Source organism: Mauremys reevesii, linkage group 22 (assembly GCF_016161935.1).
Source record: "Mauremys reevesii isolate NIE-2019 linkage group 22, ASM1616193v1, whole genome shotgun sequence".
Classification (NCBI taxonomy): Eukaryota; Metazoa; Chordata; order Testudines; family Geoemydidae; genus Mauremys; species Mauremys reevesii.
The window spans coordinates 8795523-8822082 of NC_052644.1; the positions used below are offsets into that span (position 1 = coordinate 8795523).

The 26560-nt window shown below is 51.3% G+C and overlaps 1 protein-coding gene across 1 annotated transcript in view; it reads left to right on the forward strand.

Annotated features, from left to right (window-relative positions):
• LOC120388133 overlaps positions 1-26560 on the forward strand; it is a 736578-nt gene that overhangs the window by 425693 nt on the left and 284325 nt on the right. Inside the window, 8 exon segments of the mRNA XM_039509761.1 lie at positions 1257-1283; positions 2707-3036; positions 8815-9144; positions 12322-12651; positions 15844-16158; positions 18345-18674; positions 22899-23228; positions 24666-24995. Of these exon segments, the coding sequence (XP_039365695.1) occupies positions 1257-1283; positions 2707-3036; positions 8815-9144; positions 12322-12651; positions 15844-16158; positions 18345-18674; positions 22899-23228; positions 24666-24995 (2322 nt within the window).

Consider the following 26560-nt stretch of genomic DNA (forward strand, 5'->3'; position numbering starts at 1 on the left):
GCAAATGCTAGTGTAGACATTACCTAAGCTAGTTTCATGTTTTTCAAGTTGCTCCTGCCTTTGGTTCTGTTGTTTGACTAATTCAGACTGGTTTGCTATTTGAATAGCTGGGGCTAGAGTTAAATCTCTCTTCAGTTGTAGCTGCTGTGAAAGGATTTTATCTGTTAGCCCAATAACCAGCTTGTCTGTGATATTTTCAAGCTTTGCATTCCCAAAATCACAGTTTTCAGCCTATCTATGCGGAGCTCTTATAAAACATTCCAAACTTTCCCCTGGGTCTTGAGTTCTATGTGAAAACAAGCTCTTCCATAAGCCGCGTTTCTCTGAGATATAAAGTATGCATCAAACATAGCCAGAGCCCTTTCATAGTCACCTTTGTGACTATCTTCAGTAACGTGAAAGGATTTAAAGATATGCTATGCCAGCTTGCCGTAGCCGACACTAAAGAAGATACCTGCATCTCTCCAGTGTCTTTGTGCAGCTTTACAGCAATGTGAAACCTTGTTTCCAGTGTGTCTATGGTGAAGTTTGTGAAAGCTGAAGTTCACTGGGGCACTGAAGAGTGGCCCGGTGACGAGATCCTGCAACCTTTGTAGCTTTGTTCTATTTCTGTTCTTAGTTTCCTCAAGACACCGTCCTGTTCTTCTGTACCAGACATGGACTGGTCACAGAGTTTGCTTTTACAGACCGCAATCCTTTAATGCTCTGCCAGATATGGCTGAGGTTAGCTTAAAAAAAGGTATTTTACACAAATCACCACCTAGTGGCTGAGCAGTATAATGCAGTTTAGCACTCCATTACACAGCGTGTGGGGCTGTCACAGTTCAGGTCGGCGGGAAGCCAGGCCTGAGGGGAGCAGGGTGTGGGGGTCCTTCGGAGGTGCAGGCAGTGTGAAAGCAGGTGGCTGAGTTTGGAAGGGCTGGTGCAGTGTCACTGGTTCTGACGTCGCTCACCAGGTCTTGTATTTGCTGGCTACTTAGGGCTCTACTGCACTGGAAACATTACAGTGGCAGCTCTGCAGCTACAGCACTTCTGTGTAGATGCGACTGACACCGACAGGAGAGGCAGGAGGGTCAATCCACCTCCCTGATAGGCAGTAGGTAGGTCACTGAAATACAACATGCAGCTGAGTCTTTTCTCTCAGTGCATCAAGAGATGGAAGGGGAGAGCTCACTTACATTAGTCAGTGTTTGGAGATCCCCAAGGTGACCAGACATGGAGACAGAGACTTACCTCATTTCTTTGCTTTCTTTCAGCTTCCATGACAGGATTCCCCATGACAGGTAAATACAAACATAGGCAGAGGGTGTTTGTGGGGGGGGTCTGTCTGTATGTGTGGGTTCATGCTGCAGTGTGCAGCTCTCTCATAAATTGGGATGAGGAAGGGCAGAGTTAAGGTTATTTAATCTAGTCATTCAATAGTAGGAGTAAAGACCTGGGTTCAAATCCTGCCTCCACAAGACTCAGCCCACCGCTTCTTTAGTTTCCCCACCAGTGAATTGTTAACAAAGCAGGCTGTGTGGCAGAGTGCGCAGAGCACAGGACATCCTGGCTGTTGGATACTGGTAGAAATCCCCAGCCATCCAGCGTCTGAAGGGCTCACCCTTGCCCAGTAAGGCCAATTGAAATTTGGGCTCTGGCAGTGGCTGGCTGAGCCGCGTCAGTCTGGGGTGATCCCAGATTTACCCTGGGGGATGATCTGCCCCAACAGATATTTTTGCGTTATTGTTAGAGCTGTTTCAGCTCAGCTCTGGCTGTGGCTGGTGAATGGCCCCACCCCTGCAAAGGGCAAGTGGAGATGCTGTGTACTGACACTGGGGTGCTGTGATGCTAGCTGGGGCCTGCAGGAGGTGGGGGTGGGGTACCAGGAGATGGGCTGCCGTGGTGCTGTCACCACAGGACAGTGCTCAGTTCAGCACGGGGCCGGCTCTGTCTGTCTGGACGCTGTGGAATATAGAGGAGCCGAGTCAGCCCCAGTCAGGGCCAGTGGAGGCTTTGGGGGAGCAGAACTACAGCCCTGTGAGGCTGCTGCTGTTGGCTCTGGTCAGGCGGGGTCATTGGGGTTCAGACAGGGAGGGAGCCCAGGCAGGGGCATAGGGCAGTTCAATCTCCTCACCATTACACCCTTTGCCCCTCACTTGGGAGCCGCTCAGACTGAGGGCTGGTCTGGCCTGCACACACCTGTCCTGTCATGGAGGGGGATTAACCCCAGCAGCTCATTTCACATTTTGGGCATCAGAGAGCTGCAGTGGCTGTGACTTTCACTCACTACCAGCTTGGACCCAGGGCCCCAGATGTGAAAGCCCAGTGCCTGTTCCCCCCACACCAGCCACTGCCCCTGTTTGAGCTGGGGCCAAATGGGAACCGGTGCTCTCCGGGGGAAAAGCTCCAGGTCTCCTTCCCCCCGTGTACTGCATCAGCTCATCCCCCTCACACAGACTGTACTGGAGCTGGCATCCCCTGTGGGGAAAGACCCTGTGTCCCATTCTCCATCCCATGAGTCATCCATTCCCCCCTGCCTGGGACTGGATCAGAGCTGGTGACCTCCAGAAAGGAACCCCCCAGTGTCCTATTCTCAGTCCCCCTGAGCCAGCCAGTCTGCCACACAGGGACTGAATGGGAGCCAGAGTTAACAATAGGGGAAAAGCCCCATATTCCTTTCCTCTAGCCCATCCCTGAGTGTTTATTCCCTTGGGGTGTTTGCAGACTCAGGCATCCCAGAACTAACTCAGCTCCGATTGGTGAACGGTTCGAGTCGCTGCAGTGGGAGAGTCGAGGTGCTTCACAACCAGCAGTGGGGAACCGTGTGTGATGACAACTGGGATTTAACTGATGGTGGAGTCGTGTGCAGGCAGCTGGGCTGTGGGACGGCATTATCAGCCCCAAGAGGGGCTCGATTTGGGCGAGGATCAGACCCTATCTGGCTGGATGATGTCAACTGTGCAGGGACAGAAGCTGCCCTCTCCAGTTGCAGGGCTCGGCCTTGGGGAGAGAATAATTGTAACCACAGAGAAGATGCTGGTGTTGTGTGCTCAGGTAACCTTCGTCTACCACCATACGTATTACAGGGAGCAGGGTGGGAAGCTCATTACGGGGCATTGTCCCCTCACAGCCAGTGCTGACACCAGCATAGTGCTTGTAGCCTGTGATTCAGGGAGCAATATGGCGGTTCCTGTAGGAGCGCTCTCCACTCATTCTGTGCTGACCATAATTGCCCTCTGTGGTTCTATGGGCCTGTGCTGCAGGGAGCGGTGTGGGGGATCAGTAGGGGACACTCACGTTCTCCCCTTGAAGTAAGTGCTGGCCCAAGTGCCCTAGTGTGGTGCTAGGGAGCCTGTGCTGCAGGTTGAGAGGTGTCAGTAGGGGGTGCTCTCCCTTTGTAGTTGTGTTGGCCCTAATGCCCCTATGCGGTGCCATGGGGAAGCCTTGGCTGTGCCTACTGGGGGGCAGCTCCCCAACTCCCTCAGCCACAGGCCACACAAGCCGTGCCCTCTAGGCCTTGCGGGGGCGTCACTTCTCTCCAGGTTGGCAATAAGCACACTTCATCCCTCAGCCCTCCGAGCGTCCCCCTGCAGCACCCAGTCCCTGTCCTGCTGGGCATTCACAGCAGTCACAGATCTGCTGCTCCCAAAGGAACAGGGTCCCAAGGTGACAAGCTCCACCTCTCATCTCTGCTCCAATCAACACAGAGCCCTAGATCCCAAGGACAGGTGATTTCACAGAGTGTAGAGATTCGAGGGGCAGTAAGGGGAAGGGTTGGAAAGAAATGGTTCCATGGCCAATAAAATCATATCACGCTGACTACAGCCTAGACCAGGGGTAGTCAACCTATGGCATGGGTGCCGAAGGCAGCACGTGAGCTGATTTTCAGTGGTACTCACACTGCCTGAATCCTGGCCACCAGTCCGGAGGGCTCTGCATTTTAATTTAATTTTAAATGAAGCTTCTTAAGCATTTTAAAAACCTTATTTACTTTACATACAACAGTTTAGTTATATATTATGGACATAGAAAGAGACCTTCTAAAAACGCAAACATGTATGACTGGCACATGAAACCTTAAATTAGAGTGAATAAATGAAGATTTGGCACACCACTTCTGAAAGGTTGCCGACTCTTGGCCTAGACTCATTGAACGAGATACTTTTCTGTCTGGTAGAGCAGTGCTCACCCCTCAGTCCTTCCAGGGTTTTACTCCAGGCTTGGCTGTGACCTCCTGTTCCTGAGACAAACACTGTCAGTCGCCTCCTGGGTGAAAGGGAGCTCTTGTCCCCTCTCCTCTTTCTTTGTAGGTACAGACCATTGTCTCTTCCCAGAGGAGGTCTCTCTTCAGAGACTTGTGCTGAGGGTCCTTTGTCTTTGTAAATTCTCAGCCCCCCACTGGGCCCAGACAGTGAATATAGCCTGTCTTCATGGCTGTGCTTTGTTCTATGTGCTGATTGGCTCAGCCGAAGGGATTGCCATGGCACAGGTGACAAGCTTCATTTCAACACTTCTGGGTGTCATATTCTAAATTTTACATCTCTCGTCAACTGTGTCCCATAGAAACATCTTGCTCCCATTAGGTCGACCAGCGGGCTGCTGGCTCTTGGTAGAGACCTCACATACTACCTCTGGCTCTGGGGAGCTATTGTGCATATATCTCACCCATGGGATCCCTGTATAACTCTAGTATCAGAGGAGTAGCCGTGTTAGTCTGGATCTGTAAAAGCAGTAAAGAGTCCTTATAGACTAAAAGAAGTTTTGGAGCATGAGCTTTTGTGGGTGAATACACACTTCGTCGGATGCATGACATGCATGTCATGCATCCGACGAAGTGGGTATTCAACCACGAAAGCTCATGCTCCAAAACTTCTGTTAGTCTATAGTCTATAAGGTGCCACAGGACTCTTTGCTGCTTGTATAACTCTAGGCGTCCCTGTGCCCTCTGCCAGTTGGCGTGTAGTTATCTCTGGGCCAGACTCCTCTGCGGCACAATGGGGACATGGGGAACTGTAGCTCCCATTGGTTGGATTTGGTGTCAATGGAGCCTGCAGCCGCTCACTCAAACAAAAAATCCAGGGCCAATTTCTCAAGAGTCCGGTTCCCAATCACCGTGTTCCGGTGGATTTGCATTTCAGGGGATAAGTCCTGAAGTTGTAACTTCTCCAAGAGCAGGACACAGGAGACGCAATTCTTCCTCACTTCCTGTCCTACACAGCCTACATATTCCCTGTCCTGTTTCTCACCTGCCCTGTCCTACCCCAGAAGTGGCTGCATGTCAGTGGGGGGGAGTCTTCTTCTTTTGTGTACGTCACAAGTCGATATCTATGTAACCTTTCTGCCAGTGACATCGGAAGCAACCAGGGCTGGCTTCAATATCTAGGGGTTCCTTTCCAGCAATATAACACAGATCCGGCTTGAGCATCCACCCAGTAAGCTGGTACAATTACACACCATCCCCTGGGTGCTTCTACAAGGCAAAGCTTCTCCTCTTGCAAGCGCAGAGTCTCAGTGCAGAAAATAAACTTTTTTATAAAAAGGTGGAAGCCTCTTGGCATTAACTTGGGAAAACGCCACAAACAGGATTATAAACATAGAACCATGAGCAAAACACCTACCCCGGAGTATTTTGGGCAGTGTCTTTTGCCTCAGGTTCTTGAATCCAGCAACCAAAAGTTCCTTTAAGGTGCCCCTCCCTTCTCCCTCCACCGCACCCCACTCACTGTGGTTGTCCTTGGTTAGTGAAGACCCAGAGTTGAGAGGTGCACCTGTTTCAGTTCAGCTCCCACCATGGGGCGGAGAGGAGAGCGCCTGGCTCGCTCTGCTGTCTGGGTGCTTGCTCTGGTGGCATCTGCCCTGCCAGCCACTCACCACTCTGCTCGCCCTCACCTTCTGCTGCCCCCGGCCTCTCTACTGTGACCTCTGTAGGTCGCTCTCTTGAGGCTCCACCCAGCTCTCAGTGACTGTCAGCTCTTAGTGGGGAACCCTCAGTGCTGAAGCAGGCTGGGCAGAAACATTGTCTCACAGCAGGTGATTTCAGCTCTAGTGATCACTTAAACCAAAAAGACTCCTAATGGAGCCTTCATTAACTCTATCTTTGAAGAGTGGTGAGGGGCAGATTGAACCATGGCTAGACCTCATAAACAGAGCCCACACCCCTCAGCAGGAACACCCATCTCCACCCCCTCTCACTCTTGATAGGGGTCTGGTGTCTGAGCCCCCTGGTTAGTGAGTTCAGTTCAGTTGTGGGTGACCCCCTCAGTCAGGGCAGGCTAAGCACTGTTCTGCTGCCCTTTACTCAGCCAATCAGGACAATAACATTTAACTGCCCCCGCATTCAGGAACAGATTCTAAAATTTCATTAAAGTTAATGTTTAAAATTAAATATACACAAGTTAAGAGGGAAGATACTGCACATCTGGACTCAGGCTTGAGTTATGAGGGATTACAGGTGTAACCCTTTTGCCCCTCTGAGTTGGCAGCAACAAGGGCCGGGTTCAGTATCCAGGGGTTCCGTTTCAATAACGCAATGCAAAACCGGCTCGAGCCCCCACCCAGTGACCTGGGACAATTACATATCACCCCCCCGGGCGCCTCTAGGAGGCAATACTTCCCCTCTCGCAAGCACAGAGTCTGAGTGTAGCAAAATCCTTTTAATAAAGGAGGGAAGCAATGTGGCATTGTATTGGGGAAACACCACAAACAGGATTCATAACATAAACCATGACCAAAAGACCCACCAAGTAAGTTTTGAGAGTGTCCTTTTCCCCTTAGGGTCTTAAGTCCAATCACCCCAAAGTCCAACAACCCCAAAGTCTCTGTCCCTGGTCAGCACTGCCCCAGAGTTCAAAAGTTTATCTGCAGAGTTTTACCGCCCCCAACCTGGGTGGAAACAGGGAGAGGGGGGACACACAGGGTGTTAAGGGGCACCTTACATGTGCCGGGACCGACTGCTCCACCTCTCCGTGGAGTTCTGCTGCAGTCTTCACCACAACCAGCTCCACTCCACTCACTCTGTGCCACTCCTCCAGCCGATCTGTGAGACGCTTCGCTCGCTGTTCCGTGGGCTGCTCCATTCTGCCAGCCACTCAGCAATAGATCTTCAGGCTCCCCCACTAGTTAACTCAGCGATCTCAGCTCAGTAAGTTTAGCTCTTTTAGCAATTTCAGCTTGTAGTAGGGGAGCCCCAGTGCTGGTGCACCAGTGGCCCAAAGTGAATTCAACTCAGCAGCCTCTAGATGGACTCCTAATGGAATCAAAATTAGCTCTGCTCTTTAACAGTGGAAAGAGGCAGAGGTGCAATTGGTGTTCCAGGCCCTCAAAAGAGGCCCATACCATCAAGTACACACACCAGTCCCCAACCACTCTCAATTCACTGGGTTTTGGCACCCATGTCCCTTGTCTAGCGAGTGCTACTTAATTGATGTTGAGTCTCTGTCATAAAGCAGTCTCATAGTTCCTCATTCACATAATCAGGGTGACAACACTTTATTCCTCCTGCCCCAATAACAAAGAAATTGGGGATCCCAGAGCTGTCAAAATAATCATCCCAGGCTGCCGTGGGATATGCTAGGCAGGGTGGGTGTGCCAATGCAAACACCTGAAATTCCTTTCCACGCTCCCTGAAATTCTTTCCACACACCCCATAATTCACCACCAGATGTCAGGGTAGAGCTCATCCTGACTCTGCTTACACAGGTATGGGTTACAAGAATCACAAGATACATATAGATCACATAACCAGCATAGACCCAGATTGGGGTGTGGGACTTTTTAAAGCGTCAGCCATGGAATGTATTAAGAGTCCAAGTGAGTATCAGTGTAGCGAATAAGTACATGGGTGGGGTGTGTCCCTTGGCTCATCAGGGAAGGAAGTGGGTTATTGCCCTGGTCGGCGGTCTCGATTACTCAACGTGGTATTGATGGTGTCCCGTGATGTGTTCCGTATAGATGTCTCTGGACCACCTGATGGTGTCAGACACCATGAGCTGTCTCATAAGCCGGGTGTAGGGTTGTAGAGTGATTTTTAAACCAGCACCCACCAACACAGCTCTGTCTGCTGGATACCTAGGCAGAGTGGGTGTGTTCATGTAAATACAGTCTGGTCCTGAAGCCTTTTCCCGTCCCCAGCTCATCACTAGCTGTCAGGGGAGAGCTCATTCAGACCTTGCTCACCTCTAACTTATTCAGCCATCAGACTGTGCATCCTCAAGCTCCAGTCTTCTAACGGGGCTTTGCTCCACCACCTGTGACTGTCTGTATTGCTGCTCCACAGGCACACTGAGAAGATCAGGTTAAGGCACGTTTCTGCATTGCAGCAATTCCTCTGGCCTAGTCCAGGATCTGTGTCCCAGGTTGTAAATGGGCAAATACAAGTTAGGGCTTCTGAAAATGCATCAGCACGTCAGTCTCTCTATCCCAGAGATGCTGCCCCTCTGTGAGGACACAGCTGTCAGCCCAGCTCTGCCATCATTCATCTGAGACTGGTACTGGGCTGGCAGCACTAGACACGAGGGCAGCAATGGCTGCCACAAAATGATGTTACCAAGTCAGTCATGGCAAGTCAGTAGGAACCGCAAGGGCAGGTGTTTGCTTCAGGAGGGGGTCGATCTACTTGTAGGAAGTGTGCATTGCCTCTGCTCTGGTCGGAACCATTGTCAGCCTTGTGAGCAGCAGGTTCCTGCCAGGCGTCATTGGGCTCTGGGCAATTCTAAGGGGGATGGACTCTGGGTGAGGTTTTCAGGGAGCTATGGAGTCAACTCATGTAAATGCAATTCTGATGTCAGGCTAAGGCAACCACTAATGAGTGTTTCTTCCTTTGGGGGTTTGCAGATGCTGGTATCTCAGAACTGGCTCAGGTCCGACTGGCGAACGGCCCGACTCGCTGCGCTGGGAGGGTCGAAGTGCTTCACAACCAGTTGTGGGGAACCGTGTGTGATGACAGCTGGGACTTACAGGATGCCAGAGTTGTGTGCAGGCAGCTGGGCTGTGGGACGGCGTTATCAGCCCCAGAAGGGGCTCACTTTGGGCAAGGATCTGACCGTATCTGGCTGGATGACGTCAACTGCTCAGGGACAGAAATTGCTCTCTCCAGTTGCAGGGCTCGGCCGTGGGGAGAGAATAACTGTAACCACAGAGAAGATGCCGGTGTTGTGTGTTCAGGTAACTTGCATCCATGACATGACTGTGGGTGGTTCAGGGATCGGGCTGGGAAGCTTTCAGCAGAGACCCAGCTCTCCTGTCTGAGTCAGCGCTGACCTCAGTGCCCCAGCATGGTGCTAGGGGCCTGTACTGCAGGGAGTCGGTTCGGGGTCACATTAAGTGTCGCTCTTCCCGTAGTGTCAGTGCTGACCCTATTTCCCCCACACAGTTCTACATGCCTGTGCTGCAGGGAGCGGGATGGTGGCTCAGTAGGGGGCGCTCTCCCCACAAAGTCAGTGCTGAGCCCAGTGCCCCAGCACACCACTTAGGGCCTACACTGGAGGGAGAAGTACATGTGCCCCTGTGAGAGACCCTCTGTAGTTAAGCACCCTCTGTGGTGAAGCACTGGAATGAGTTATCCAGGGAGGTGATGGAATCTTCATCCTTAGAGGTTTTTAAGGCCCGGCTTGATAAACCCTTGGTAGGATGATTTAGTTGGGGTTGGTCCTGATGACCTCGTGAGTTCTCTTCCAACCCTAATATTCTATGACCCTCCCCATCGCTGATCGCGCTGATCCCCCTGCCCCAATACAGCACAAGGGGCACTGGGTAACCATAGATCCCATTTGTGGGATTTGGGGTTGAATGGATCCTGCAGCCACTCAGGGATCCCTTTATGAAGTGTGGGGTTCCTATCACCGTCACTCCGGGTGATTTCCATCTCAGCTAATTACCTCTGAACCTGGAATATCCCCCACTGCTGTGACTGGAGACAGGGTTCTTCCTCACTTCCTCTCCTACACAGCCCATGAGTTTCTGTGCCCTGTCTCTCATCTGCCCTGTTCCACCCCACAGGTGGCTGCATGGTAGTGGTGGGGAGTAGGGCTGTCAAGTTACTCAAAAAATAATCGTGCTTAATTATGAGAGAAATAATAGTGACTACTTGCATCCGACGAAGTGGGTATTCACCCACGAAAGCTCATGCTGCAAAACGTCTGTTAGTCTATAAGGTGCCACAAGATTCTTGGCTGCTTTTAGAGAACCAGACTAACATGGCTACCCCTCTGATATTTCACAATAAAGAGATTGCACTACAGTAATTGTATGAAATGAATTGAAAAATACTATTTCTTTTACCATTTATACAGTGCAAATATTTGTAATCCAAAATACGTTAAAAGCTGTTTTTTCCGCCACTTCACCAACTGGAAAGCTCTATATATCGGCATTTCTGATCATAGAATCATAGAATATCAGGGTTAGAAGGGAACTCAGGAGGTCATCTCGTCCAACCCCCTGCTCAAAGCAGGACCAATTCCCAACTAAATCATCCCAGCCAGGGCTTTGTCAAGCCTGACCTTAAAAACCTCTAAGGAAGGAGATTCAACCACCTCCCTAGGTAACTCATTCCAGTGCTTCACCACCCTCCTAGTGAAAATGTTTTTCCTAATATCCAACCTGAACCTCCCCCACTGCAACTTGAGACCATTACTCTTTGTTCTGTCATCTGCTACCACTGAGAACAGTCTAGATCCATCCTTTTTTGAAACCCTTTTCAGGTAGTTGAAAGCAGCTATCAAATCCATCCTCATTCTTCTCTTCTGCAGACTAAATAATCCCAGTTCCCTCAGCCTCTCCTCATAAGTCATGTGCTCCAGCCCCCTAATCATTTTTGTTGCCCTCTGCTGGACTCTTTCCAATTTTTCCACATCCTTCTGGTAGTATGGGGCCCAAAACTGGACACAGTACTCCAGATGAGGCCTCACCACTGTTGAATAGAGGGGAATGATCACATCCCTTGATCTGCTGACAATGCTCCTACTTATACTGCCCAAAATGCCGTTAGCCTTCTTGGCAACAAGGGCACACTGTTGACTCATATCCAGCTTCTCGTCCATTGTAACCCCTAGGTCTGTTTCTCTAGAACTGCTGCCTAGCCACTTGGTCCCTAGTCTGTAGCAGTGCATGGGATTATTCCGTCCTGAGTGCAGAACTCTGCGCTTGTCCTTGTTGAACCTCATTGGGTTTCTTTTGGCCTAATCCTCCAATTTGTCTAGGTCCCTCTGTATCCTATCCCTACCCATCAGCGTATCTACCACTCCTTCCAGTTTGGTGTCATCTGCAACTTGTTGAAGGTGTGTGCGGTCCACGCCATTCCCCAGATCATTAATGAAGATACTGATCCTTGGGGCACTCCGCTTGATACTGGCTGCCAACTTGACATGGAGCCATTGATCACTACCCGTTGAGCCCAACAATCTAGCCAGGTTTCTATCCACCTTATAGTCTTTATACATCTTCATTGAAATGCCAGTTTATAGTCCGGTTGGTGCGTGGCTGGCAGAGTGTTAAGGCGCAGGGTGTGGATCACGGGCTCTGGGAGGGACTTTGGGTGTGGGAGGAGGCTTAGTAGGCGGGAGGTGGTGTGGGGTGTAGGATCCGCGGGCCAGTCACCTTGGATGGCTCCACCCAAGCGACGCCCTGTCCCAGGCTCTGGCTACTCCTCAGTGGAGGCGTGTCAGGCAGCTCTGCGTGCTGCCCCCCAGTGCCAGCTGCACAGCTCCCATTGCCTGGTAACCACGGCCAATGGGAGCTGCGGCGGCGGTGCCTGCAGAAGGAAGGAGTGTGCCAAGCTGCCTGCCACGCCTCCCCCACCTCGCAGATGAGACAAGTTGCCACTTGCGGGGAGCCACCCGAGGAGAGTGGCCCCCGGATCTGGCACCCCGCACTCCATCCCACACCCCAACTGCCTGCCCTGAAACCCCTCCCGCACCCAAACTTCATCCCAGAGCCCATGCTCCACACACACCCCTTCCCCAGCCCCCAGGCTTGCACCTGCTCCCGCACCCAAACTCCCTCCCTCTTAGTTAACCAGCATTTTTCATTTACCGGCACCCCCCATTCTCCCAACATGCCAGATAAAACAACTTTAACTGTAATAATATAAAGTGAGCACTGTACACATTGTACTCTGTGTTGTAACTGAAATCAATATATTTGAAAATTCTTTTAATCAGGATTAATTTTTTAAGTTAATCGCGTGAGTTAACTGTGATTAGTTGACAGGGAGTGAACCCCTAACAGGCTGTTGCAGAGGCTGTTCAGACCCGTCAGTGGGAGGCCCTAAATTCAACAGTGTCACTAGTGATCAGATGAACAGGAACCTTCCTGAGTGTTTCTTCCTTTGGGTGTTTGCAGACGCTGGCATCTCAGAAGTGGCTCAGCTCCGACTGGCAAATGGCCCGAGTCACTGTGCTGGGAGGGTCGAGGTGCTTCACAACCAGCAGTGGGGAACCGTGTGTGATGACAGCTGGGACTTACAGGATGCCAGAGTTGTGTGCAGGCAGCTGGGCTGTGGGACGGCGTTATCAGCTCCAGGAGGGGCTCGATTTGGGCGAGGGTCAGACCATATCTGGCTGGATGACATCAACTGTGCAGGGACAGAAGCTGCCCTCTCCAACTGCAAGGCTCGGCCTTGGGGAGAGAATGACTGTACCCACGGAGAAGATGCCGGTGTTGTCTGCTCAGGTAAGTTGCATCCATCACGTCACTGTGGGTGGTGCAGGGATCGGGCTGGGAAGCTTTCAGCACAGACCCAGCTCTCCTGTCTGAGTCAGCGCTGACCCCAGTGCCCCAGCATGGTGCTAAGGGCCTGTACTGCAGGGAGCCGGTTCATGGTCACAGTAAGTGCCGCTCTTCCTGTAGTGTCAGTGCTGACCCCATTTCCCCCCCACAGTTCTACATGCCTTTGCTGCAGGGAGCGGGATGGGGGCTCAGTAGGGGGCGCTCTCCCCTTGCAGTCAATGCTGGCCCCAGTGCCCCAGCACACCACTTACAGCCTGTGCTTCAGGAAGCAGTATGTGTGTCTCTGTGAGAGACCCTCCCTATCGCTGATCGTGCTTATCCCCCTGCCCCACTACAGCACAATGGGGCGCTGGGTAACCGTAGACCCCATTTGTAGGATTTGGGGTTGAATGGATCCTGCAGCCACTCAGGGATCCCTTTATAATGTGTGGGGTTCCTATCCCCGTCACTCCGGGTGATTTCCATCTCAGCTAATTATCCCGGAACCTGTAATATGCCTCACTGCTGTGACTGGAGACAGGGTTCTTCCTCACTTCCTCTCCTACACAGCCCATGAATTTCTGTGCCCTGTCTCTCATCTGCCCTGTTCCACCCCACAGGTGGCTGCATGGTAGTGGTGGGGAGTAGGGCTGTCAAGTTATTAAAAAAATCATGATTAATTGTTAGATAAAAATTAATCATGATTAATTGCACAATTAATCGCCCATTTACACAATAATAGAATACCATTTATTTCAATTTTGGGGGATTTTTTCTTCATTTTCAAATATATTGATTTCAATTACAACACAGAATACAAAGTGTACAGTGCTCACTTTATATTTATTTTTGATTACAAATGTTTTCACTGTAAAAAAGAAACACAAGAAATAGTATTTTCAGTTCACCTCATACAAGTACTGTAGTGCCAGCTGCTTATCAGGAAAGTTGAACTTACAAAAGTAGAATGATTTACAAAGAATAACTACAATCAACAATAAAATAATGTAAAATTTGAGATCGTACCAGTGCACTGAATCCTACATCTTGTTCAGCCAGTTGCTCAGACAGACAAGTTTGTTTACATTTGCAGGAGATAATGCTGCTTGGTTCTTGTTTACAGTGTTACCTGGAAGTGAGAACAGGCATTCACACAGCACTGTTGTAGCTGGTGTAGCAACATATTTATGTGCCAGATGCGCTAATATTTTTTTACGTCTCTTCGTGCTTCGACCACCATTCCACAGGACATGCATCCATGCTGTAGATGGGTTCTGCTCGATAACAAACTAAAGCAGTGCAGACCGACAAATGTTCATTTTCATCATCTGAGTCACATGCAACCAGCAGGAAGTTGATTTTCTCTTTTGGTGATTCAGGTTCTGTAATTTCCATATTGGAGTGTTGCTCTTTTAAGACTTCTGAAAGCCTGCTCCACACCTTGTCCCTCTCAGATTTTGGAAGTCACTTCAGATTCTTAAACCGTGGGTCAAATGCTGTAACTAGTTTTAGAAATCTCTCATTGGTACCTTCTTTGCGTTTTGTGAAATTTGCAGTGAAGGTGTTCTTAAAATGAACAACATGTGCTGAGTCATCATCTGAGACTTCTGTAACATGAAAGATATGGCAGAATGCAGGTAAAATACATAGCAGGAGATGCACAATTCTCCCCCAAGGATTTCAGTCACAAATTAAATCAACACATTACTTTTTTAACGAGCATCATCATGATGAAAGCATGTTATCTGGAATGGTGGCCGAAGCATGAAGGGGCATGTGAAAGTTTAGCATATCTGGCACGTAAATACCTTGCAATGCCACCTGGAAAAGTGCCATGAGAACGCCTCTTCTCACTTTCGGGTGACATTGCAAATAGGAAGCAGGCAGTGTTATCTCCCATAAATGTAAACAAACTTGTTCAGGCAATCGCTCAGACAAACAAGAAGTAAGACTGAGAGGCTGTGTAGACTCTAAGTTTTACATTATTTTTTTAGTGCAGTTATGTAACGAAAAAAATCAACATTTGTAAGTTACACTTTCACAATAAAGAGATTGCATTACAGTACTTGTATGAGGTGAATTGCAAAATACTATTTCTTTTACCACTTTTACAGTGCTAATATTTGTAACCCAAAATACAGTAAAAGCTTTTTTTTCCTGGCACTTCACCAGCTGGAAAGCTCTATATATCGGCATTTCTGATCTTCATTGAAATGCCAGTTTATAGTCCGGTTGGCGCAGGGCCGGCAGGGTGTTGGGGCGCAGGACGGGATGTGGAGCCTGGGCTCTGACACGGACTTGGTTGTGGGAGGGGGCTTAGGAGGTGGGAGTGGGTGCTGGGTGTAGGATCCGGGGGCCGCTCACCTCAGATGGCTCTCCTCAAGCAGTGACCTGTCCCGGGCTCTGGCTACTCCTAACCGGAGGTGCGTTAGGCAGCTCTGTGTGCTGCTCCCACCCAGTGCTGGATGCACAGCTCCCATTGGCTGGGAAATATGGCCAATGGGAGCTGCGGGGGCGGCGCCTGAAGAAGGAGGGAGAGTGCCAAGCTGCCTGCCTCTCCTCCCCCTAGGAGCAGCCAGGACAAGTTGCCACTTGTGGAGAGCTGCCCGAGGTGAGTGGCCACCCTGCACCTTATACTGCACCCCAACTGCCTGCCCCAATCCCCCTCCCGCACCCCCAGCCCTGCACTCTCTCCCGCACCCAAACTCCCTGCCTCTTAGTTAACCAGTAATTTTCATTTACCTGCACCCCCCATTCCCTCAACCTGCCGGATAAAACAACTTCAACTGTAATAATATAAAGTGAGCACTGTACACATTGTATTCTGTGTTGTAACTGAAATCAATATATTTGAAAACATAGACAAACATCCAAAATATTCAATAAATTTCCATTGGTATTCTATTGTTTAACAGTGCGATTAAAACTGCGATTAATTGAAATAATTTTTTAAAATCACAATTAATTTTTTGAGTTAATCTCATAAGTTCACTGTGACTAATTGACAGGGAGTGAACCCCTAACAGGCTGTTGCAGAGGCTGTTCAGACCCATCAGTGGGAGGCCCTAAGTTCATCAGTGACACTAGTGATCAGACGCACAGGAACCTCCCTGAGTGTTTATTCCCTTGGGGTGTTTGAACTTTCTGGCATTTCAGAAGTGGCTCAGCTCCGACTGGTGAATGGCCCGAGTCTCTGTGCTGGGAGAGTCGAGGTGCTTCACAACCAGCAGTGGGGAACCGTGTGTGATGACAGCTGGGACATAACTGATGCTGGAGTCGTGTGCAGGCAGCTGGGCTGTGGGACGGCATCATCAGCCCCAGGAGGGGCTCGATTTGGGCGAGGATCAGACCCTATCTGGCTGGATGATGTCAACTGCGCAGGGACAGAAGCTGCCCTCTCTGATTGCAGGGCTCGGCCTTGGGGAGAGAATGACTGTACCCACGGAGAAGATGCCGGTGTTGTGTGCTCAGGTAACTCATCTACCACCGTGCGTGTTGCAGGGAGCAGGGTGGGAAGCTTATTATAGGGCCTTGTCCCCTCACAGCCAGTGCTGACCCCAGCATGGTGCTTGGGGCCTGTGCTGCAGGGAGCAATATGGTGGGTCCAGTAGGGAGCCCTCTCCTCTCCGTCTGTGCTGACCCTAATTGCCCTCTGTGGTTCTATGGGCCTGTGCTGCAGGGAGCAGTGTGGGGGCTCAGTAGGGGACGCTCACGCTCTCTCCTTGAAGTCAGTGCTGGCGCCAGTGCCCTAGTGCGGTGCTAGGGGGCCTGTGCTGCAGGTAGAGGGGAGTCAGTAGGGGGCTCTCTCCCTTTACACTTGTGCTTGCCCTAATGCCTGGTGTGGTGCCATGGACCCCTAGCATGAGGAAGCCTTGTCTGTGCCAGACTGGGGGGCAGCTCTCAAACTCCCTCGGCCACAGGCCACACAAGCCGTGCCCTCTAGGCCTTGCGGGGGCGTCACTTCTCTCCAGGTTGGCAATAAGCACACTTCACCCCTCAGCCCTCTGAGCATTCCCCTGCAGTACCCAGATCCTGTTCTCCTGGGCATTCAGAAGAGTCACAGGTCTGATACACTCAAAGGAACAGGGTCCCAAGGGGATCAGCTCCACCTCATTGATTCATTTCTGCCTGAATCAAGACACAGTTCTGGATCCCTTCATAGTGAAACCAAGGACAAGTGATTTCACAGAGCTGTCAGGGGAGAGCTCATTTTGACCTTGCTCACCTCTAGCTTGTTCAGCCATCAGACTGTCTTTAAGGTCCAGTCTTCTAACGGGGCTCTGCTCCACCACGTGTGACTGTCTGTATTGCTGCCCCACAGGCACACTGAGAAGATCAGGTTAAGCCACGTTTCTGCATTGCAACAGTCCCTCTGGCCAGTCCAGTCAGGGGCCCATTAAGCCTAGCCCAGGATCTGCGTCCCAGGTTGTAAATGGGCAGAAAGAAGTTAGGGCTTCTGAAAATACATCAGCACGGCAGTCTCTCTATCCCAGAGTTGCTGCCCCTCGGTGAGCCCAGCTCTGCCATCATTCATCTGAGACTGGTACTGGGCTGGCAGCACTAGACACGAGTGCAGCAATGGCTGCCACAAAACAATGTTGCCAGATCAGTCATGGGAAGTCAGAAGGAACCGCAGGGGCAGGTGTTTGCTTCAGGAGGGGGCCGACCTGCTTGTAGGAAGTGTGCATTGCCTCTGCACTGGTCGGAACCATTGTCAGCCTAGTGCCCAGCAGGTTCCTGCCAGGCGTCCCTGCGCTCCAGGCAGTTCTAAGGGGGATGGACTCTGGGTGAGGTTTTCAGGGAGCTATGGAGCCAACACATGTAAATTCGATGCTGATGTCAGGCTAAGGTAACCACTAATGACTCGGGTGACTGTGTTCAGCTCCCAATCACCAAGATGCTTATGTCAGCGTCTGTCCTTCATCCCTGCACAGTATCGCACTGGAGCAAATACCAGCGCCAGGAGTGAGGGTGTAAATCTGCTTCCCAGGAGGCTCCTGCCAACAGTGCGGGGGGTGATCTTTTAAAGTGCTCTAGAGGGAGCAGTGGGTCAGACTGCCGTCCAGTCTGCCTAACTAGGTGACAGCCTAGCTAGGTGAGAGCCATAGGTGCCGACTCCGTGGGTGCTCCGGGGTGCCCCCCAGCCCAGCTTACCTCTGCCTCCTCCCCTGAGTGCCCCGCATTCCTGCTTTCCCCCCCAGCTCCCAGTGCTTGCGCCGCAAAACAGCTGTTTCTTGCGGCTGGGAGGGAGGGGGGGAGGAGCGTACTTGGGAAAGAGGGATTTGGGGAAGGGGTCCAATAAGGGCAGGGAGGGGGTGCAGCTGGGGCAGGGACTTTGGGGAAGGGGTTGGATTGGGGGCGGGGCAGAGGCAGGTAAAGGGTGGAGTCAGCGCAGGGGTTGGGGGATGTGTGCACCCACCTGCGCCCTGGAAAGTTGGTGCCTACGGTAACAGCTGTCTGGCTGTGGGAGGGGAGTGGACAAACTTCAACATTGCCCAAGTGATTAGCCTTGTTAGTGGTGGGGAGCCCTTGACAGGCAGTTGCTGTGTGCAGAGATCGGTCAGATCCGTCAGCAGGAGATCCTACGTTCCCCAGTAACAAGAGAGATCAGATGCACAGGAAGCTCCCTGAGTGTTTCTTCCCTTGGGTGTTTGCAGACGCCGACATCTCAGAAGTGGCTCAAATCCGACTGGTGAACAGCAGGAGTCACTGTGCTGGGAGAGTTGAGGTGCTTCACAACCAGCAGTGGGGAACCGTGTGTGATGACAGCTGGGACTTACAGGATGCCAGAGTTGTGTGCAGGCAGCTGGGCTGTGGGACGGCGCTATCAGCCCCAGGAGGGGCTCGATTTGGGCAAGGGTCAGACCATATCTGGCTGGATGACATCAACTGCGCAGGGACAGAATCTGCCCTCTCCAATTGCAGGGCTCGGCCTTGGGGAGAGAATAACTGTACCCACGGAGAAGATGCCGGTGTTGTGTGCTCAGGTAACTTGCATCCATCAAGTCACTGTGGGTGGTGCAGGGATCGGGCTGGGAAGCTTTCAGCACAGACCCAGCTCTCCTGTCTGAGTCAGCGCTGACTCCAGTGCCCCAGCATGGTGCTAAGAGCTTGTACTGCAGGTATGAGGGTGTCAATAGGGGGCGCTCTCCGTTTCCAATTGTGCTGGCCCCTAATGCCCCAGTGCAGTGCCATGGGCCCCTAGCATGAGGAAGTGTTGTCTGTGCCCACTGGGGGGGGGGGCAGCTCCCCGACTCTCTCAGCTGCAAACCACACAAGCCGTGCCCTCTAGGCCTTGTGGGGTGGGGACTGACCTCTCTCCAGGTTGGCATAGGCACACTTCACCCCTCGGCCCTCCAAGCGTCCCCTTGCAGCACCCAGTCCTTGTCCCGCTGGGCATTCACAGCAGTCACAGATCTGCTGCTCCCAAAGGAACAGGGTCCCAAGGTGACCAGCTCCACCTCCCATCTCTGCCCCAATCTGCACACAGCTCTAGATCCCTTCATAGTCACACCAAGGACAAGTGATTTCACAGAGTGTAGAGATTTAAAAAACAATTATAATTGGAGATATACCAATCTCTTTGAACTGGAAGGGACCTTGAAAGGTCCAGTCCCCTGCCTTCATTAGCAGGCCCAAGTGCTGATTTTGCCCAAGTTTCCTAAGTGGTCCCCTAAAGGATTGAACTCACAACCCTTGGTTTAGTAGGCTAATGCTCAAACCATTGAGCTATCCCTCCTTCTTGTAAGTGGTAGGAAGGAGAAGTGTTGGAAAGAAATGGTTCCATGGCCAATTAAATCATACCATGCTGACTAGAGCTTAGACTCATTGAACGAGATACTTTTCTGTCTGGTAGAGCAACGCTCACCCCTCAGTCCTTCCAGGGTTTTACTCCAGGCCTGGCTGTGATCTCCTGTTCCTGAGACAAACACTATTAGCTGCCTCCTGGGTGAAAGGGAGCTCTTGTCCCCTCTCCTCTTCCTTTGTAGGTACAGACCATTGTCTCTTCCCAGAGGAGGGCTTTCTTTGGAGACCTTGTGCTGAGGGTCTTTTCTCTGTGTAAATTCTCAGGTCCCCACTGGGCCCAGACAGTGAATACAGCCTGTCTCCACACCTGTGCTTTGTTCTATGTGCTGATTGGCTCAGCCGAAGGGATTGCCATGGCGCAGGTGACAAGCTTCACTTCAACACTTCTGGAGCCTCATATTCTACATTTTACATCTCTCTTCAATTATGTGCCATACAAACACCTTGTCCCCATTAGGTTGACCAGTGGACTGCTGGCTCTTGGTAGAGACCTCATATGCCACCTCTGGGGAGCTATCGTGCATATATCTCACCCAGCGGATCCCCATATAACCCTAGGCATCCCTGTGCCCTCTGCAGGTTGGTGTCTAGTTATCTCTGGGCCAGACTCCGCTGCGGCACAATGGGGACTTGGGGAACTGCAGCTTCCACTGGTTGGATTTGCTGTCAACGGAGCCTGCAGCCGCTCACTCAAACTAAAAATCCAGGGCCAATTTCTCAAGAGTCCGGTTCCTAATCACTGTGTTCTGGCGGATTTGAATTTCAGGGAATTAGTCCTGAAGTTGTAACTTTCCCAAGAGCTGGACACAGGAGACACAATTCTTCCTCACTTCCTGCCCTACACAGCCCAAGTATTTTCCTGTCCTGTTTTTCTCAGCTTCCCGGTCCTACCCCAGAGGTGGCTGCATGTAAGTGGGGGGCGTCGTCAGCACCGTTGGATGTATTATATCTGGACCCATGGACTTGTGCATGTCCAGCTTTTCTAAATAGTCCTTAACCTGTTCTTTCACCACTGAGGGCTGCTCACCTACTCCCCATACTGTGGTGCCCAGGAAAGCAGTCTGGGAGCTCCCCTTGTCTGTGAAGATCGAGGCAAAAAAAGCATTGAGTACTTCAGCTTTTTCCACATCATCTGTGACTATATTGCCTTTCCCATTCATGAAGGGTCCGACGCTTTCCCTGACCACCTTCTTGTTGCTAACATATCTGTAGAAACCCTTCTTGTTACCCTTCATATCCCTTTCTAGCTGAAACTCCCATTGCGTGTTGGCCTTCCTGATTACATCCCTGTATGCTCTAGCAATATTTTTAAATTCCTCCCATCTCTATTTTTATACTCCTCCCTAGTCAACTGTCCAAATTTCCACTTCTTGTAAGTTTCCCTTTTGTGTTTAAGCTCACTGAAGATTTCACAGTTAAGCCAAGCTGGTCGCCTGCCGTATTTTCTATTCTTTCTGCACACTAGGATGGTTTGTTCCTGCACCCTCAATAAGGATGCTTTAAAATACAGGCAGCTCTCCTGGACTCCTTGCCCCCTCATATTAGCCTCCCAGGAGATCAGTTCCCTAAGGGAGTCTAAGTCTGCTTTTCTGAAATCCAGGGTCCATATTTTGCTACTCTCCTTTCTTCCTTTTGTCAGGATCCTGAACTCAACCATCTCATGGTCCCTGCTGCCCAGGTTGCCACCACTTCTACTTCCCCTACCAATTCTTCCCTCTTTGTAAGCAGCAGGTCAAGAGGAGCATGGCCCCTAGTTGGTTCCTCCAGCACTTGTACCAGCAAGGTGTCCCCAACACTCTCCAAAAACTTCCTAGATTGTCTGTGCACTGCTGTATTGCTCTCCCAGCAGATGGCAGGAGTTCCTCATTAGAACCAGGGCCTGTGATCTGGAGACTTCACTTGGTTGTCCTTCATTAACTCTATCTTTGAAGAGTGTTGAAGGGCAGATTAAACCATGTCTAAACCCCTTACACAGAGTCCACACCCCTCAGCAGGAACACCCATCTCCACCCCCTCTCACTCTTGATAGGGGTCTGGTGTCTGAGACCCCTGGTTAGTGAGTTCAGTTCAGTTGTGGGTGACCCCCTCAGTCCGGGCAGACCAAGCACAGTTCTGCTGCCCTTTACTCAGACAATCAGGACAACAACATTTCATTACCCTGCATTCAAGTACTACAGTGATTTGTAACCAGCACCAGCCAACACAACTCTGTCTCCTGTATACCTAGGCAGAGTGGGTGTGTTATATAAACACAGTCTGGTCCTGAAGCCTTTCCCCCTCCCCAGCTCATCACTAGCTGTCAGGGGAGAGCTCATTCTGTCCTTGCTGACCTCTAGCTTGTTCAGCCATCAGACTGTGCATCCTCAAGGTCCAGTCTCCTAACGGGGCTCTGCTCCACCACATGTGACCACACATTCTCACCACACTGAGAAGATCAGGCTAAGCCACATATCGGCATTGCAGCAGTGCCTCCGGCCAGTCCAATCAGAGGCCCATTAAACCTAGTCCAGGATCTGCGTCCCAGGTTGTAAATGGGCAGAAAGAAGTTAGGGCTTCTGAAAATCCATCAGCACACCAGTCTCTCTATCCCAGAGTTGCTGCCCCTGTGTGAGGACACAGCTGTCAGCCCAGCTCTGCCATCATTCATCTGAGACTCATACTGGGCTGGCAGCACTAGACACGAGTGCAGCAATGGCTGCCACAAAACGATGTTGCCAAGTCAGTCGTGGCAAGTGAGGAGGGGGAAGGTGTTTGCTTCAGGAGGGGGGCGATCTACTTGTAGGAAGTGTGCATTGCCTCTGCACTGGTTGGATCCATTGTCAGCCTGGTGTGCAGCAGGTTCCTGCCAGGCGTCATTGGGCTCCAGGCAGTTCTAAGGGGGATGGACTCTGGGTGACGTTTTCAGGGAGCTATGGAGCCAACACGTGTAAATTCGATGCTGATGTCAGGCTAAGGCAACAACTAATGACACGGGTGACTGTATTCAGCTCCCAATCACCAAGATGGTTATGTCAGCGTCTGGCCCGCAGCACTGCACAGTATCACACTGGAGAGAATACCAGCGCCAGGAGTGAGGGTGTAAATCTGCTCCCCAGGAGGCTCCTATCAGCGGTGCGGGGGGTGATCTTTTTAAGTGCACTAGTGGGAGCAGTAGGTCAGACTGCTGTTCAGTCTGCGTAACTAGGTGACAGCCTAGCTAGGTGAGAGCTGGCTGGGAGGGGAGTGGTCAAACTTCAACATTGCCCAAGTGATTAGTCTGGTTAGTGATGGGGAGCCTTGACAGGCAGTTGCTGTGTGCAGAGACCAGTGAGATTCGTCTGCAGGAGGCACTACATTCTCCAGCGACATGAGAGATCATATGCACAGGAACCTCCCTGAGTATTTCTTCCCTTTGGTCTTTGCAGACTCTGGAATGTCAGAAGTGGCTCAGCTCCGACTGGTGAACAGCCCGAGTCACTGCGCTGGGAGGGTCGAGGTGCTTCACAACCATCAGTGGGGAACCGTGTGTGATGACAGCTGGGACTTACAGGATGCTGGAGTTGTGTGCAGGCAGCTGGGCTGTGGGACGGCGTTATCAGCCCCAGGAGAGGCTCGATTTGGGCAAGGATCTGACCGTATCTGGCTGAATGACGTCAACTGCACAGGGACAGAAGCTGTCCTCTCCGATTGCAGGGCTCGGCCTTGGGGACAGAATAATTGTACCCATGGAAAAGATGCCGGTGTTGTGTGCTCAGGTAACTTGCATCCATTATGTCACTGTGGGTGGTACAAGGATCGGGCTGGGAAGCTTTCAGCAGAGACCCAGCTCTCCTGTCTGAGTCAGTGCTGACGCCAGTGCCCCAGCATGGTGCTAAGGGCTTGTAGTGCAGGTAGGGGGTTGTCACTAGGGCAGTTGTGCTGGCCCTAAAGCCCCAGTGAGGATCCATGTGCCCCTAGCATGAGGAAGCCTTGTCTGTTCCCGACAGGGGACTGCTCCCCAACTCCCTCGGCCACAGGCCACACACGCCTTAGGGAGGGAGTGACCTCTCTCCAGATTGGCAATACGCACACTTCGCCCCTCAGGCCTCTGAGCGTCCATCTGCAGCACCCAGTCCTTCTCTGGCTGGGCATTCACAGCAGTCATAGATCTGCTGCCCCCAAAGGACCACGATCCCAAGGTAACCAGGTCCTCCTCCCTTCTCTGCCCCAATCAACACACAGCTCTGGATCCCTTCATAGTCACACTAAGGACAAGTGATTTCACAGAGCGTAGAGATTTGAGGGGTAGGAAGGAAAAGGGTTGGAAAGAAATTGTTCCGTGGCCAATAAAATCATAACACGCTGACTAGAGCCTAGACTCACTGAACTAGATACTTTCTGTCTGGTAGAGCAACGCTCACTCCACAGTTCTTCCAGGGTTTTACTCCAGGCTTGGCTGTGATCTCCTGTTCCTGAGACAAACACTGTCAGTTGCCTCCTGGGTGAAAGGGAGCTCGTGTCCCCTCTCCTCTTTCTTTGTAGATACAAACCACTGTCTGTTCCCAGAGGAGGTCTCTCTTCAGAGACTTGTGCTGAGGGTCCTTTGTCTTTGTAAGTTCTCAGGCCTATATTGGGCCCAGACAGTGAATATTGCCTGTCTCCACGGCTGTGCTTTGTTCTATGTGCTGATTGGTTCAGCTGAAGAGATTTCCATGGCGCAGGTGACAAGCTTCACTTCAACACTTCTGCAGCCTCATATTCTACATTTGACATCTCTCTTCAACTATGTCCCATCCAAACATCTTTCCCCTGTTAATTCGACCAGTGGGCTGCTGGCTCTTGTTAGAGACCTCACATGCCACCTTTGGTGAGCTATTGGTTATATATCTCACCCATGGGATCCCCATATAACTCTAGGCATCCCTGTACCCTCTTCCAGTTGGTGTCTACTTATCTCTGGGCCAGACTCCTCTGCAGCACAATGGGTACCTGGGGAACTGCAGCTTCCACTGGTTGGATTTGGTGTCAATGGAGCCTGCAGCCGCTCACTCAAACTAAAATCCAGGGTCAGTGGTGGGGAGCCCTTGACAGGCAGTTGCTGTGTGCAGAGACCGGTCAGACCCATTGGCAGGAGGTGCTACGTTCCCCAGCAACATGAGAGATCAGATGCACAGGAACCTCACTGAGTGTTTATTCCCTTGGGGTCTTTGCAGACGCTGGCATCTCAGAAGTGGCTGAGCTCCGACTGGTGAACGGCCCGAGTCGCTGCGCTGGGAGGGTCGAAGTGCTTCACAATCAGCAGTGGGGAACTGTGTGTGATGACAGTTGGGACTTACAGGATGCCGGAGTCATATGCAGACAGCTGGGCTGTGGGACAGCGTTATCAGCCCCAGGATTGGCTCGATTTGGGCGAGGGACAGACCGTATCTGGTTGGATGACATCAACTGCACAGGGACAGAAGTTGCCCTCTCTGATTGCAGGGCTCGGCCTTGGGGAGAGAATGACTGTACCCATGGAGAAGATGCCGGTGTTGTGTGCTCAGGTAACTTGCATCCATCACGTCACTGTGGGTGGTGCAGGGATCGAGCTGGGAAGCTTTCAGCACAAGCTCAGCTCTCCTGTCTGAGTCAGCGCTGACCCTGGTGCCCCAGCATGGTGCTAAGGGCCTGTGCTGCAGGTAGGGGTGTGTCAGTAGGGGGTGCTCTCTGTTTGCAGATGTGCTGGCCCCAGTGCAGTGTCATGGGCCCCTACCATGTGGAAGCCTTGTTTGTGCCTGTTGGGGGGCAGGTCCCTGACTCCCTTGGCCAAAGGCCACACAAGCAATGCCCTCTATACCTTGGGGAAGGGGGAGACCGCTGTCGAGGTTGGCAATACGCACACTTCACCCCTCGGCCGTCCGAGCGTCCCCCTGCAGTACCTATTCCCGCTTCCGCTGGGCATTCACAGCAGTCACAGATCTGCTGCTCCCAAAGGAACAGGGTCCCAAGGTGACCAGCTCCACCTCCCATCTCTGCCCTAATCAACACACAACTCTAGATCAGTCTAGATTGAGATCTAGAAGGGTTTTCAGTGCTACTAGATGACAGAACAAGGAGTAATGGTCTCAGGTTGCAGTGGGGAAGGTTTAGGTTGGATATTAAGAAAAATTTTCACTAGGAGGGTGGTGAAGCATTGGAATGGGTTTCCTAGGGAGGTGGTGGAATCTCCTTCCTTAGAGGTTTTTAAGTTCAGGCTTGACAAAGCCCTGGCTGTGATGATTTAGTTAGCCTTGGTCCTGCTTTGAGAAGAGGGTTGGTCTAGATGACCTCCTGAGGTCCCTTCCAACCCTGATAGTCTATGATTCTATAGTCACAGCAAGGACAAGTGATTTCACAGAGTGTAGAGATTCAAGGGGTAGCAAGGAGAAGTGTTGGAAAGAAATGGCTCCATGGCCAATAAAATCATACCATGCTGACTAGAGCCTAGACTCATTGAATGAGATACTTTTCTGTTTGTTAGAGCAACGCTCACCCCACAGTTCTTCGTGGGTTTTACTCCAGGCTTGGCTGTGATCTCCTGTTCCTGAGAGAAATGCTCTCAGCCGCCTCCTGGGTGAAAGGGAGCTCTTGTCCCCTCTCCTCTTTCTTTATAGGTACAAACCATTGTCTCTTCCCAAAGTCCAGCAACCAAAAGTTCCTTTAATGTGCCCCTCCCTTCTCCCTCCACCGCACCCCAATGACAATGGTTTTCCTTGGTTAGTGAAGACCAAGATTTCTTCTTCAAGTGCTGTACCTGTGGGTGCTCCACTCCAGGTGATGGTGATTTCCAGAGTCGTTGATCAGAGATCTTTGGTAGCAGTGCCTTGTCGGGACGCATGCTGTCAGCTGCTGTCTCGTGGCGTCATTAGGGTCTGTCTGAGCGCGCTTGTCCTGCACACCCCCTCAGTTCCTTCTCAACCATCCAAGACGACAGGACTTGGGCAGTGCTGAACCTCTTCTCTGGTAACTGAAGGAAAAAATATAGAAATAGTTAGATAGGGAAAGAACTGGGATATTTCTTTCTTTAGAATAGTTTGTTAGTTTAAAAAAAACAAAACAAAAAACCCCCCTTTTTCTTTCACGTTCATCT